Raw genomic sequence first — 14,835 nt, forward strand, 5'->3', positions numbered from 1 at the left:
GAGAAGGAAGCAGTATTATCAATATGATAAGGTTGAGCGTAACTGCTTTAGGGGAAATGAAAGCACCAGATTGAAGTACAAAATTCTGTAGATGAGTAACAGATGGCAAATGAAGGCATGTGAATACATGCATCCCATACTAAGCCAGACTGATAATTTACTAGAGATTTGTGTTCTGCTTTTACAAGGTTTATCATTGGTAACTGTTTCCTTTAGGTGTTCATAAAGAGTTAAAGCTGAATCAGAACTCACATATTGTTCTCCCTTAACTGCAAATATTTGCATATTTTTAAAGCACTCTATTAGCGCTTACCATGTTTTGAAGCTCACAGGAATCAGGCAGAGCAACCCTACAGGTGTAGGTGCAAGTTTGTACCCATCTACAACCATGGCTATTTAGAAGCCCTGTCAGTAACATGTTCTCTTCATATCAACTTAGTGTGTAGAATAAACTCATTTTTAGCCAAATTGAAAACTTGTTAATATAATTGATGCAATACATGAATATTTTTGGATTGTGCTTAGAGGAATTCATGATTAGGAATGCACAGTCTTTTTAAAGATCCCATGGTGTTTTTTTGTGGAGCCAAAAGAGACAACACAATAGTCAATTAAACAGCCTTCCTTGAGTGTGATTTCTTCTATACATCAGAAAGGCATAGAGATTGGTGTACATCGGCTCTTACATCTACATCTGCTTTTATCTTTGGAGTATCTTCAGAGTCAACCAGCAGAAATTTACAACTGTTTATTCAGGACATAAACCCCAATTAATGCATTTGGAACGATGTGTTCTTGCTCTCATTCACATAATGAAATTTGCCTTTGCCTTGAATGGGAGCAGTTCTGAGCTCTCCGCAGCTACTGATTATACATGTCAATATTAGGCAGTGTTTGAATGATGCTGTATTATGCATAAGAATAAAGCATCGTGGAGTTGTTGTGAGACACCAGGCAACATAATTACATGGATTGCAAGAGAAATACAAAGCAAAATGTAGCACTATATATTAATAGCCCATCTCAGCCTTCCCTCATTATAACTAGACCTTTGTTTACTTAATTAGGAATTATTTTAAAGTTAAATCTGTATTTATTTTTCTGATGATGGCCTTGTTCTGCATGTACATACACTGAGAAGCTTCTGTTGACATGACTGATCAGGATATTGTATTTTATTAAATTTACTTTGGAAACTTCTGACACCAATTGCTAGCATGTTTGCAGTGCCAATCACATTGAAAATCTAATATCAACATGAGGTTAGAATAATACCCATGTGTTGTTCCTGGATGAAGGAAACATTGACACCATGTACTGATAGACTACAGGAGGCCAAGAGACACTTCACTATAACTTCAGGTAAAGGAGACTGATTTTTTATTTTTTTTCAGAATTACATCCATTTAACAGGATATTAGAAAATATTTCCCACCCTGCATCCACATCAATATAAAAAGAATATTTGGAAAATTTGTTATCAGTGTGTGCAAGCAATAATCACAGCTAGTATAAGAGCTATCACTATCTGAGGTAGTATCTATCTTATATGTTTGTCCTTAAAATGGAAAAAATCCTAGTCACAGTTCATAACTGTGGAAAGGTGGCCCAGAGATATCTAGTGACCATCCCAATTCCACATAGAAAGAATGGGGTAGAGAAGGAAACAAAGCCCCAGCTCTGAACTCAAACCATATTAGAGTCTATCTTCTCAGAAAGGATAAAAACCTATTCTTGTTGTGTAATTGTTATGATATAAGCCATATGTTTTAAGTCCTCAGTCAATAGCAGGATCCATCAGTGGTTTTCATACCTAATCATAGGTATGAAATACCTTGGATTTTTTATGATCAAACTCGAGGTTCAAAATGAGTAGCTAAATTTTAACAGTTTTCTCCAAAGCAGGACCCTTCATGTTCTCACAACATCAAAAAAGTTTTTCCAGTTTAAATATTTAAGCTGTAACGGGACGTTAACAGTCTCACGCTGGAGCAGGTCATCTGAATCAACTTGAGTGCTACATCAGGCTTCCAAATACGTATTTGGCAGTGTGTTAGTAAGAGTGATACTACCTTGCAGGCATATGCAACAAGTGTCTTGTAATTCAGTAACAAAGTAACAGTCTCTGGCAAAGCAATCTCATGGAAACTCATGTATTAACCTAGCTAATGATTGACTTGCTATTTACAGAAGGCTTCATTAAGCCTTTCCTGCTGCCTGTGCTTTGTCTTTTCAGTTGTTATAAACAGTGACAGCTTTCCTGTGCTATAATTACATATTCGTAGATGTGGTTTCATAAATTAGCAAGAACATGCAAATAAAACCAGCACTATAGCTATTTACCATAATATTTTATTGTTAATAGTACTGTATATAACATTCCAATATATTTTTTTCTTTTAGGAAGACATTGATTATTCCCTACAATTAAAAAAAAAAAAAAAAAAAAAAAAAAAAGCACAGGAAGCATCTTCATGGCATTCTCAGGTTTACTTTACTGTTATTAATTTCAGGTGTACATGGTGAAATCTATTAATGGGCATCTCCAAGTTCAAAACTGAGTCTGTAACAGATCTAGTGACAGAATCAAGGTGCTTCATCCTAAAACCTCACTGATACTTGATAAATCTTTAGTTAGAGCTACTCTACATTTAACAGCAGTTATAGTGAGAACAGTCTGAACTCTGATCTGTTGACAGTGTGTTCTACATTTTCCAAAGCCTGTTTTAAATCAATGCTGGGTTTACAATAATATGATTATGTTTCCAACCAGGAAGTGATACATTTTCAGTACTAAGGTGGCATTCTCTTTCTTTGAGTTTCCATGTTTGTTATTAGTATGAATGCTGTAATCTTTAAACTGTGTTAAATTTGTGATTCTTAAGCTGCAAATCAAAACAGAGCCAGAGAGAGAGGATAAATGAGAATCAAAAGGAGCCAGAAGGAGGTTAGCAAAGACATGCAAGCTGTCTGCAATGTATCAAACAAACAAACAAACAAAAGAATGAGGAATAACTGGAAATTAGTAACTCAGTAATTATTAGTAACTTACAATTATTAGTAAATACCACAACAGCATAGCAGTGCCCTGCTACTCCAGCAAGTTTTCTTCCTTCGGGACCTGCTGTGCATCAGAGGGACGACACATCCACTCCCTCCCCCGGGCACGGCCTCCTCACGCCTGCAGCCTGGGCTCACATCCATGCCTGACATCCCGCTCGCCAGGCGTGAGGCTCACACAGCTGGGTCCCACCTCACACACTGCCTGGCGTCTCAGACTACCCCGCTGCAGCCCGTGGGCTGTCCTCCCACGCCATCATGTCATATATGAAATGCCATGAGTCCCATCATCCTCTGACCATCAGCACTGGTGTGGCAAGGAACTGTCACAGAGTTAAGCAGCCATCGGGGCAGGAAGCGAGGGGGTGTGCAGTGTCCACGTCAGTTTTAGGGCCTCCCGCTGTCCATGGGCAGACCCAACACAGCCTCAGGCACAGTTTAATGTAGCAGTATTTCAGGTATAGGAAATGAAATTTCCTAAGAAGGCAACATGTGTACAGAGGAAGCCATGACCTTCTCTCTTCCTTATGCCTTCACACCTCTTCAGGGTGTACTCCCTCCCCTCTCCCTTGTACGCGCAGACCTGGCCAGCCCGTAAAACAGGAACTAAAAAACAGGAATGCGACTGACAAGGGAGCTGCCTCTTCCTCCTGTGCCTCTGCAGAACCGGCAAAGATGGATGAGCTGCTTCTGCCGTGGGAGGAGCAGCTGCCAGGGCTTGCGTTACAGGAGGCTTCTGAAGACCTGTAACCTACCTAGCTCTGAGACAATTCAAACATGCTGTCCTCCAACCTCTGTGTTTTCTAATATCTCCCTCATTACATGGAGTAGAACATCATATATCTAGTATCCAATAAAACAAGGTAATCAAGCACAATATGAGACTCATGATTGCAAGCTCACAGAAGCTCACAGAAGACAGGAAATTGAGAGCAACTGTAAATACCAACAGGACAGAAAATTAACTCCTGTGGAAATTGCACAATTAAAAGTTTGGCAGATACGAATAGACTCAACTTCCAAAAATCATGGCTGCAGTTAGCAGGAAATAATCTAATACTTGGTGATTGGGTGAGGACCAGAGGTCAAAACACCTGCAGAGTCCAAGTAGAATAAAAGTCAGCAAGTAGGATTGTTTCATTTCGGTACTGGAAAACATTTGGGACTGTTTACTTTAGGGGGAGTGGGGGGTGGGGGAGTGGGCAACAAGGGAGGAAATATTTCTTCCTGGCTTGGTGTAGAGTGACTGCACTGTTACTCTGATTTTATACTCAAAATGGTGTTACTGAGAAAAACAGATGAAAGTATTGTTGGATTTTTCACACTTACCACTACCTTCAAGTACTATGCCCCCACCACAGAAATTCAAGTGGGAGCAGGGAGCAGTCTGGAGAGGACTGGAGATGTCTGTTGCACTACAACAGGATAAAAGTGAAAACTAGGCTACAGCTTTAGGAGTACTTAGCACACCTTGCGTGGATGGCTGCAGATAAATGGCTGTAGGAGCATCATTCATGTATTCTTTAATTTGAAATGCACTCAGCAAATGCCAAATTACTGGCACTGTTCACTCTGGTAGTCCTAGTGTGGAAGTCCCGTCATGCAACATGGGCTGGGGTATCAGAGCTGAAATTTGAACCATCCAGTTTTTGGAGCATCCATAAAACTTGCCTTCTGGCTCATTGTGCTCACAGTTGTTGAAGCATACATGTTCTGCACACTCATGGTGATGTCCTATTGTGAGCTGAGCATCCGTATGTCAGGGAACTGCAATTCATGGTATAGGAACACAGTGGACTTACGTAAGGGTTCTGAAAAGAGAGGATTTACATTCCACACTGATTTAAAGGCAGGTGCGGAGTAAGCTCCATTATGTAGCAGGCTATGTTCGAGTTATTTAGAGATGCTTAAGGAAGTGTAAGAAGTCAGGGAAGGAAATAATACATAGGAAAATACACTGGTAACACCACAGTAGTGCTGCAACAATTCCATAAGTCATAGGATATTGTATAAAGCACATTTTGGAGAAAAGAAACAACGCAGTAAACAAACCAGAGAACATTTTACTTTAATTGGTGCATGAGTTTTGGAGATTTAAAGTTTTCAACATTTCTCCTCTGTTACCCTGGGGGCTTGAGGCTTCCCTGATGAAAGCGGGGGTGTTCAGATGACTGTGTGCGGGAGTCAGCGCTTTGAGGGGTAATTCTAGCTATCTGGGGACTCCCGGTGACCCCGAGATCTGTCCGGAGCCCCGTCGCGGACCGACGGCCGCGCCTGGCCCGGCGGGTCCGTGGGCGATGCCCCGGCTCAGCGCCCGGTGCCGGGTCTCCGCCCCTGTCGCTGCAGCCCAGGCGAGGGCGGTCTGGAGGGCCGAGGGGAGCTTCAGGTGCCCGTGGCAAAACGAGAAAGGCGTCGGCAAGGCTGTCAAAGGCCTGAGGGGTGCCAGGCGAAGGGCTAGGCGAGCGGGCCCGCCCGCCCCCGCCGGGAGCCGCCGGCTGCGGCGCGGGCCCGGTCCCGCACGTTCCGTCAGGGCCGGCCGATGGGCCGGCAGCCGCCGCTCCGGGGCGGGGCGGGACCGGCGCTTCGCCACACCCCACGCACCCCCTCGGGAGGACACCGGGGGCCGCCCCGGGGCTCCTGGGCCTGTGCGCCTGGCGCCCCTCGCCCCCGCCCGGGCTCCCCCCGGCCCCGGACGCTGCCCCCACCCCCTCGGCCTCCCGCCTTCCCCTCCCCTTCCCCTCCCGGTCCCTCCTCCCCGCCGGCGCCGGCCGTGCCCGCCTCGCTCCCCGCCCCGGCTGAGGGGCGGCTGCCGCTGCTGCTGCTGCCGGCGGCGGCTCCGGGAAAATGTCCGAGCGCGGCGGATTCTACCGGCAGGAGCTGAACAAGACGGTGTGGGAGGTGCCCCAGCGCTACCAGAACCTCACCCCCGTCGGCTCCGGCGCCTACGGCTCCGTCTGGTAGGTGCGGGGCGGCGGGAGAGGGGCCGGGAGCCGGCAGGTGCTGCAGCCCGCAGCGGGGGAGGGGGTGTGCGGGAGACCCCGCGTCACGTCGATCCCCGTTCGGCGGTACCGGGGGTCGTGTGCGCCGAGCGGGGGGGCGGGGGCGTGTCCGCTGGGCCGCCGGGGTGTGCGGCGGCGCCGGAGCTCTCCCCTCCCCGCCTCCCCGGCCGCCGGCCCCGCGGGGCCGGGACGTGCCTCGCCGTAACCCGGGCAACCGGGACCGCCGCCGCCGGAGGGCGGCCCCCGCCGGCCTTCCCGCCGCTGCCCCCCGCCCCGGGCCGCCCCCCGCCGCGCAGCGGAGTTGTGATGGTGCCGCCGGCCGCCCCCCCGCGCCGCCTCAACTGACCGGCCGCCGCGGGGCCGCTCGCCGGTTGGCGCTGCTCGCCCCGGAGTGACAATCGCCCCGAAGCCGAGAATCTTGCACAGTCACGGCGTGTCCGAGCGGGGGGCCCGGGGGGCAGCGGCCGGAGCCACCCCCCTCCCCGCTGCCGGGCCGGGCTGTGGCGGGGCGCAGGTCCCGGCGGCGGGGTGAGCGGGGCGGCCCTCACGGGGGGCGGCCGGTCCTCGGAAACAATGGGAGAAGCCCCGGGCGTGGGGCCGCGTCGGCGGGCGGGCGGGCAGAGAGAGAGGGGTCTCGCCCGGCCGTGTCGGGGGAATCGCAAACCAGGGCAGACTGCCGCCCAGGGGCTTCGGCGCCATGGGGTTGCGTAAGGGTTTATCGCATCTTCTCACAAAACGTTTGCCTCTTTTTTTTTTTTTTTTTTTTTTTTTTTTTTTTTTTTTTGGTAATTACTATATGAGGTTTGCACTTTCGGGAGCTCCCAGTGCAGCTTGGGTTATTATTTTCGTATTTGATGCACGCTTACCTATGCTTATAAAAGCTTTGAATCAATTTTTGGAAATAATAGTGATGTTTAAAGGGTTCCTGAAAAAGAATCATGTTTCTTTTGTAAGCTGGGTAAGTGGAATTATGTAAAAACAATCCATAATGGGCCTTTAAATAAATGTGCTACACAAAAAAAGATTCCTGTAGAATGTAACTTTTTGCCATGGACTAAACTTTGCAATAGCTGCTCACGTTTTTCTCTTCACAGTCAGATACCAGAGAACATGTATGGAGTTCGTTGCTTCACTCTCTAGCTCTATGAAACGCCCCAATTACATGTAAACTAGGAATATGCATTTTAAAAAACCTCCAATGGTCAGCAGAAATGCTCAGGACTAGTATGAAGTATCTCTGAATTCTTCTTTTTTTTCATTATTTCAGGCTTACACCCTCACTAAGAAAATCTAGGCAAATATTATGTGACTGTTGGTATCTGCCATTGTAGATAAGCTTATAGACCTGTGACTATCTGATGTGAGTATTTTCACAGGGACCTAGTTTATTTAGACTATAAAATCTTAGTTTACTTTCTTCTCTTTTATTTTACAAACTAGGAGCTGGATATACAGTAGGAGAGTAACTATTGTCGTGTTCCAACTTAACCTGCATTTCTGGATATTTTCACCGGTTTTGCTGACATAGCTTTAAAGGGAAGGCCTACTTTGCTGAATTTAGTAATGAGGTGTCAAGACTTTTGAGAAATTGTGAAGGAAATGAAAACGTGGTGGTTCACTTGCAGCACAGCTGGTGCTTTGGTTTTTTTTGAACTGTTGTTAATTCATTGTACTTCTTTTCTGTTTGCAAAGCCAAGGAAATCCTCATATTTTATCAATGGAGAAGCCTAGCAATTGGACTGTAAAATGAAGATTGGAAGATGTTACGGGAAAGGTTTCCTTTGAACTATGCATGTAAGAACAGAATACAGCAATAAAATACTACTCTATATTAATAGCCTTGTTAACATCGATAAACTCAAACAGAAGCCTTGAATGTGAGGAAAAGGTTCACATCTCCCAGAAAAGCAATCTATTTTTAGTGTCTATTGAAATTGATTTTTTTTTCCCCTCTGTGTGCATGTGCTTTACCCAGGAGACCCACAAGACACAATCATTCCCTTGAGTAAAATGCTATATTGCTTTTGTGAATAATTATACTCCTATTCAGTAAAACATCTAAAAACATATTTAAGTCTTACAGAAACTACTGGAATTAAACAAATTCTTAAGTGCTTTGCTGAATAGAAGCCAAGGTCCTGAACTCCAAACTTTAAAACAAAAAAACAAAGATGTTGTATACACAGAACAGAAACAAATCTTTTTCTACCTCAGTGAAACTCTTCTTTAGTCCTACCCTTTCCTTTTTTACAGTAAATTATCAGTCACATATGATAGACTTGTGCAACTAAAGTGATAACTGGTAATAAGAGACATACTGTAAATACATGTGTTTAAGCTAACTTCTGATTGCCCTTTTTTTGCTTGCAGCTCAAAATCAATAGAAGTTTGTGTCAGGAGGCTGTGTTTTGGCCCAACTTATTGATATTTCATAAGTCTAATAGAATTTGTGTTTGGGTTAGTTTTTATATGTAGATGCATCGAATGTGCTATGGAGATAGATATTATTGTTTTAAAATAGATTCACTTTTCAAGAGGTATCTTTATCAAGCACAGTGCTCTCCAGTATGTTTTTCTTTTTTTTGTTTAGATGTGGAATACGTATAAAAAGCTCTGCTGCTTTTCTCACTTTTTTCAATGACACATTGTACAGAACAGGCCTTAGAAATCCTCAGAACTCAGCCACGCTGCCAAGTGGAGTTGCACTTCAGTATCTACGTGAACCACAGAGAGAACTGTGATGTCTTTCCCTGAAGTGTTTCACCCTTGCAGTACATTGTGCATTAGTCTTGTATTTTGACTCTGAGGAGGGCTTCGCTTTATCTGGGCTGTTTCCTGTGGCCATTCAAGCTGCTGGGTGTTCTGTCATTTGCTGCTGTCAGATCTGACTTTTTTTTTTTAATTTAGGAAAAAAAATCAAAGCCCTGTGAAAGTGTGATGTGTGTATGGTAGTTTAATTATATTTGAAATTATAACAGTGTCTTCAACACTGTGTTTTGGTTAATTTTTCCTTTTTCAGGGGTTATTTGTATATTAGCAAGTATCAAATTTACATGCACAACTGTTTCGAGTTGTTTTCTTTTTGTGCTACAGCTTTGCTTATCACGTTGAGATTTTTTTATATTGGACAATTAATTTAACTCTTCCTCAAGCCAAAAATCAGTTAAATTTAAGGTTTTCTTGAAAAATGCGTTTTCACCGTGTCTACCCTTAAAGTGGGATTTATCTCTCACAGAAGTCAAAGAACTGGTTAACTCTTATAGACCAGGCACTATTCCTGCTAATTGTGAGCTTTAAAAACATTTCTGATTTAAAGTGCAGCATTTACCTGATAGTCATTTAGACAGGAAGCAAACAAGCTTACTTTCACAAGACCTTCTTCATCTACAGCTGTGTCATTTCAGTTCTAGAGAAAAGAGACAATTCATGTCTCGGGTCAGACTGCATTTCAAACTCCTGTCCCTTGTGATTCTGCCTGCTAAATAAGAATTCTGACAGTGTTTTGAGTCTTTCAACTGTCCCAGTGATGCTGCTTATAAACGGGACCTCTGGCCTGCAGCATCTCTGCCTCCCTGCTGTATTACTGTGGTAGGTCCACTATGGTTTGATACCTCTCCACCATCCTCTGGGAGCTGGTGTTACCACCTGCATGAGAATTCATCTCTTTTTTTTTTTTTTTTTTAAGATTTTTTATTATACCGCCAATTATGTAATGTGCATAGATTTTTGGTTTATTGGTTTGGTTTTTAAAGGCGGTATGCTTGTTTTCATGCCAGCTTTTGTAAACTGTCTTCCAACCTTAGTCTTATTTTTGCCTGGGAGGTATAGACAGCCTTCTGCAGCATGCTGTCTCTGATCTTTCCAACAGGTTGTTTTCCATTAGCATGTTGCAAGCTCTATGTTCTGCCTTCTTTGGAAAGAACAGACCTTGCAAGATGAATCAGAGTGAGACCAGAGCTGCTTCTCAACTAGAAACGCCTGCACCTTTTCCTCAGAGGCCGTTGGCACCTATAGGGCAGTCAGTCTCTTTTATTTTAAGAGTATGCAATGCCTAACACCAACTTGGGTAACATAACAGATTTTTAAAAAGAGGCCCGATAAGTCAGAACATAATGGCACAGGCTTCAGTTCAAGAGAAGCGGGAAAGCAAAGCCTGCCTTACGCCATTTATGCAATGCAGGACTTCTGCAGGTCCTTCTATCCTGCTAACTTTAAGTGCTTGCTTAAGATCCGTTAAGGTTTTGTCCTAGCTAATTTTGGGTAAAAATGGGGGAAGGTGGGGTGGTGTTTATTCTTTTCTATTTTGCTTTGAGGAAGTACAAGTGGAAAAATAGAAGCAGAAGGCTTTAATCCTGAAGTTTAACCTCTTCTTTCCCCCATCCACCCCATCCTGTGCTTCTGGTTAGATTGTCGCTCACAAGTGTTTTGAGTGCAGTAGCTTGCAAGAGTGGAATATAACATTGCGAATAATGTCCTTTTCACATTGAGGAGCTCTAAGGAGATGCTGAGACAACTCAATAGTGTGTGAGGTTTTTTAAAAGCTGATATAATTTGTCTTTGACATAGAGAAAAATTCCTTCATCCAAAATTGTACTTGATGACTTTTGGGTGTTTTGTTTTTTTTTTTTTTAAAGGGACCTTTTACTTGGCTATAGTGATACTAAGCATATGATTTCAACTACGAGATCAAGTTACTGGAGTTATGATATGTGTCACTATAGCATTACATGCTAGTTTAAATAATAAATGCTGAGATAAACTTTTAGCGTAGTAGTAACACACACCTGCTGTATGTAAATACAGCTGGAAACTGAAGACTGTATAGTTCTCTACAGGCTAAAGGCAGAATCCCAAGCACACATAGAACCAGTTGGTTTCAGTGGACTCTCTTTGGGCTGTACCTCTTTCGGATTAGGTCTTTTGTTTCCAGTGCAAATACAGGGGCTGAACTTCATCCTACATATGTTTATGGTTATATTTTGTTGGAAACGTTTCAAACAATATTGTTAAAATACTGCTGTCCAAGATCTGTTAGCACTTGTCTATTTTTGCTATGCATCATTCAGAAGGAAAGTTTTGAAGCCTTTCCTTAGTTTTGAAGATACTTACAATGAGCTTTTGTAAGCTTATTCAAACACTGTCTTGAAAATTTAGTGAGAGATGAAGGCTGATAAGAGAGTGCAGTCAGAGGCAGGACACCTCTTAAGAATGAGTATATGTAATAATGATAATTAGAAACAAGGCCTTGAAAGTGAGGTTACAATAGGAAGGAGAACTAAATAAAAGGAGATGCATGATCAGTGTTACAAGTTAGGAGGAGAATCTTTGCAGCAGCATTTCTAGAATGGATGGATGAATATAAGTGAAGCAACAAAAAATGTTGCAGAGTGAGAAAGACCCTCAGAGGAACAAGATGTCCTGCTATTAGCAATGAGGACACAATGGGGTTTGCAGCTACAAAGTTAAAGGAGGTCAAGAATTCAAGAAATTTTGTGAAAGATACATGAAGGAGGATGGAAGAGTGTTTCTGAGCACTGGCCGGAGAGACATTACTAGGGAGTTCATTGAGAGTGGTTTTGTTGGAGTACTAGGATAGAATGCAGATTGCTCGTCATTGCTTTGTCCAGTTTCATCCTGCTTATTTTCCAGCTATTGGAACAGTGCAGTTACTGACTTTGGAAAGAAAAGGGAAGTGTGATGGTAATTAGTGGAGGCAAGGTTCCTATTTTAAATGAAAATGTCTAAGAATGCTTTTAATGAAGGAGACAGAATTAGGAAGGAGGTGTTAGTGGAAAAGAACGAGAAGGGCTGAGAATGGCTGTGACGGAGATCGCTGTCTAGGATGCTGTCATGAAGCCTACGGAGTAGTTTGAGAGCAGGTGAAAAACATCTGTATGTCTGTGATGAGGGTGGTAGAGGGAATAGTAAGAATGGGGAAGAACAGGCAAGCTCAGGAAGTGGGGAAGACCAGTATGTATTGTTCAAGCTTTCTTACAGGAGGAATTAATTAGATCTTTTTAAGAGAGAGAGGTAGAGAGATGAGAGGCACAAGATGAGACAATTGTGGCATAAAGGCAGCAAGGATCATGGAATTACAGCCTTCCATGTGGCTGTAGGAATACACTAGTAGAATAAAAATTCCCTGCAGAGGGTATCCTCCATCCCTATTTCAATATAATTTGTTATAATACGCACCATCCTGACCCCTGACCACCATAGCTAACTGCTTTCCTCTCCTGCCATTGGTCATGATTGTGATTGCAGTTGGCTAGGGGACACAGTCCCTGTTACAGAGCCCTTGAAGTCTTAGAGCCTGGTTGTTTCAACACAGCTTCCCAAGGAGCTGTTTGCAATTTCAGAACCTATTAGCTAGTTGATACCAAAAATCCAGTATCTTAGTTCTGTGGGTACAGTCAGGAAGGGAGAGGGCATTTCAAAACCCCTGCGTGAAGTAGGAACAAATTTATACCATTCAATATTTTGGTGTTGTAGAGAGAGAAAACGGGAAATGTGAAGGAGAAGTGGAGGAGGAATAGGAAAAAGGACAAGAATTTAAGTGAGATTTTGTCTTTTTAGGTTTATGTATTACATCTAAAAGCATCGATATTTTTCGTGTTAAACTTTATCTTGAGATTAACCATGAGCATTTCTAGCTGTAGCTTTAAAGCCCACCATTTATAACTACCTGGCAGTCATTTTTAATGAAATGCTAAAGAGAATACATTTGTCATTAGCAGTGTACTGGCTTAGTGGCAGATGACAGATTTCCTTGTTTACATACTGACATTGGGCTTATAGGCTATCTAAAATACATTATTATTTTGGTATTCATGAGTTGGTTACATGTGCTGAGGAAGCTAACAGCTTATGACCCCAACCTTCTGTATGTTTTTCTCACAAACGTGCTTTTAAATGCATCACTCCCACTGATATAAGCTGTACTGTCTATAACTTCACCTAGAAAAATGTGACTGCTCCTCTGTAACGTTATTTGAATATTGAAGCCACTGTGGAGACATAAGAGACAGATGAGAAAATAAAGAATAGCTTGTGGATACAGAGGCTGATACAGCATTTTTATGATCATGCTGTTACATTAAAAGAAGACTATTAATGTAAACATGGATAGCAATTATTTTTTAGTATTTTTCAGTGGTTAAAATATGTACATATTTTAGTGTCAGTTATGGAACAATTATGTTTCGTATGTAAGCAATATCTTGTGCTTTTATATTTAGATTTAGTGGTAAATTAATCTGAGATAATTGACAGTGATTGTACTACAGCCAAAACAATTGATGCTAGTGCTCAGCATGGTGTGTTGGAATAATACCCAAGTGATGGGATGCAGTTTTACAATACAATAACCTGTCATCATCAAGCAAGGGTTTTTTTCCTCTAATGAGGAGATTAACATGTCATTTCAGAGCTGCCCATTACTTATCCTCCCATCTTTTGTCTTGCTCCTACCTCCTTTTTCTTTATGGTTTCCTTCTGATGCACATATATGTCATGATTTTTGAGGTTTAGTAAACAAACACAACTCTGTACCTTAAATCTAACTCTTAGAGTGTAGAAATCACTGAGTTGAACTTGCATAAAGTAACAAAACATTTATAAAGAAGAAATGAACCATTTCCTCGGTTTACTTTGCTGCTTACCTTAAGCTTACTGTGGGTGGCCTTTTTCTGTTCTCTTGCTGCACTGCCAATAGCTATTATGGTCCATTTTCTGGTATTGGATAGATGCTGTGTGTGCTTTTTTTCAAGACTATTCTATATCTCAATAAAAAGTAGCTCTATTTAAAAAAAAAAAAAAAAAAAAAAAAAGTTGTATTTTAAAAAAGGCGGCCATGAAGAAGACACAGAAGACCAAGCTCGCAAGCTAAACCTTGCAAACAAAAAAACAAATCCATGTTATTCATGTGATGACTTTGATTCACTTACGTGACATTTGTGAGAAATGTAAAAAGGGCTGTCATTCACTGCAGCTGTGATGAACCCAGATTATATGATTGGGTACTAAAAAAATGTCCCAGGGCAGGGTTCCTGTGTGTCCTCCTTTTGTATCTTACTTGCCAGCGTGCAGTGCAGTGAGCACTGCCTGCCTCAATGCTGAAGTTCTCTGTCTGTTGACCCCTATTCTGTTCTTTCCCCTCAATGATTGCTCACATAGCACCCCTCTGCTGCTCTTACTTTTTTTTTCAGGAATTCAGGGTCTGACAAATTAAGAGGACATTTGTCCACAAGGAGGTTCGTGTCTCCTGTAATGCTGAGGTCTGTGGATAAGAGCTCAAAGTTGTGGCTATGCTAAATATGTGGAAGAAATTTTGTATACTTTCCATTTTGTTTTCTGAATGTTACCTTCTTTCTTGCCAAAATCGGTAAAGTTCTGTTCATGTAAATCTGTATTTTGAGCATGAATTGCATTTTTAATTTGTTTTTTCTCTTAACACTTACATGTAATGGGGAGTCTTCACGTGCTCTGGAGGAATGTGACGCAGCGAAGGCAAGAAATTTGTGCTGCAATGAAAGAAATAAAAATAGAAGCCTATAACAACATGGGGAAAACCCAGACTCAGTGTCATCGTTACATGGAGCAAATTTAAGGTTCTGCTTGTGTACAGCATTCTCTCTGAGTCTGGTATAGTGTGTCCAACCAGTTGTCAAAGTTCTGATGATGTAGGGGTAACAGCCTTGCAAGCTGGGACATTGAATTATATAAAATAAATTGGAAAAGTTAGTCTTCTCTGTATTTTTTGCACTTAACCCCAAAT

At 42.6% G+C, this 14,835-nt stretch overlaps 1 protein-coding gene across 4 annotated transcripts in view; it reads left to right on the plus strand.

Annotated features, from left to right (window-relative positions):
* The first annotated feature begins 5,778 nt into the window (after positions 1–5,778).
* Positions 5,779–14,835, plus strand: part of MAPK11 (mitogen-activated protein kinase 11) — a 36,693-nt gene continuing 27,636 nt past the window's right edge. For all 4 annotated transcript variants that reach the window (XM_074903219.1, XM_074903220.1, XM_074903222.1 and 1 more), the window contains exon 1: positions 5,779–6,017. In XM_074903219.1, the coding sequence (XP_074759320.1) occupies positions 5,905–6,017 (113 nt within the window). In that variant the 5' untranslated portion in view covers positions 5,779–5,904. The remainder of the gene's footprint in view (positions 6,018–14,835) is intronic.

The sequence above is a fragment of the Athene noctua genome, chromosome 3 (genome assembly GCF_965140245.1).
Source record: "Athene noctua chromosome 3, bAthNoc1.hap1.1, whole genome shotgun sequence".
In the NCBI taxonomy this organism is placed as follows: Eukaryota; Metazoa; Chordata; class Aves; order Strigiformes; family Strigidae; genus Athene; species Athene noctua.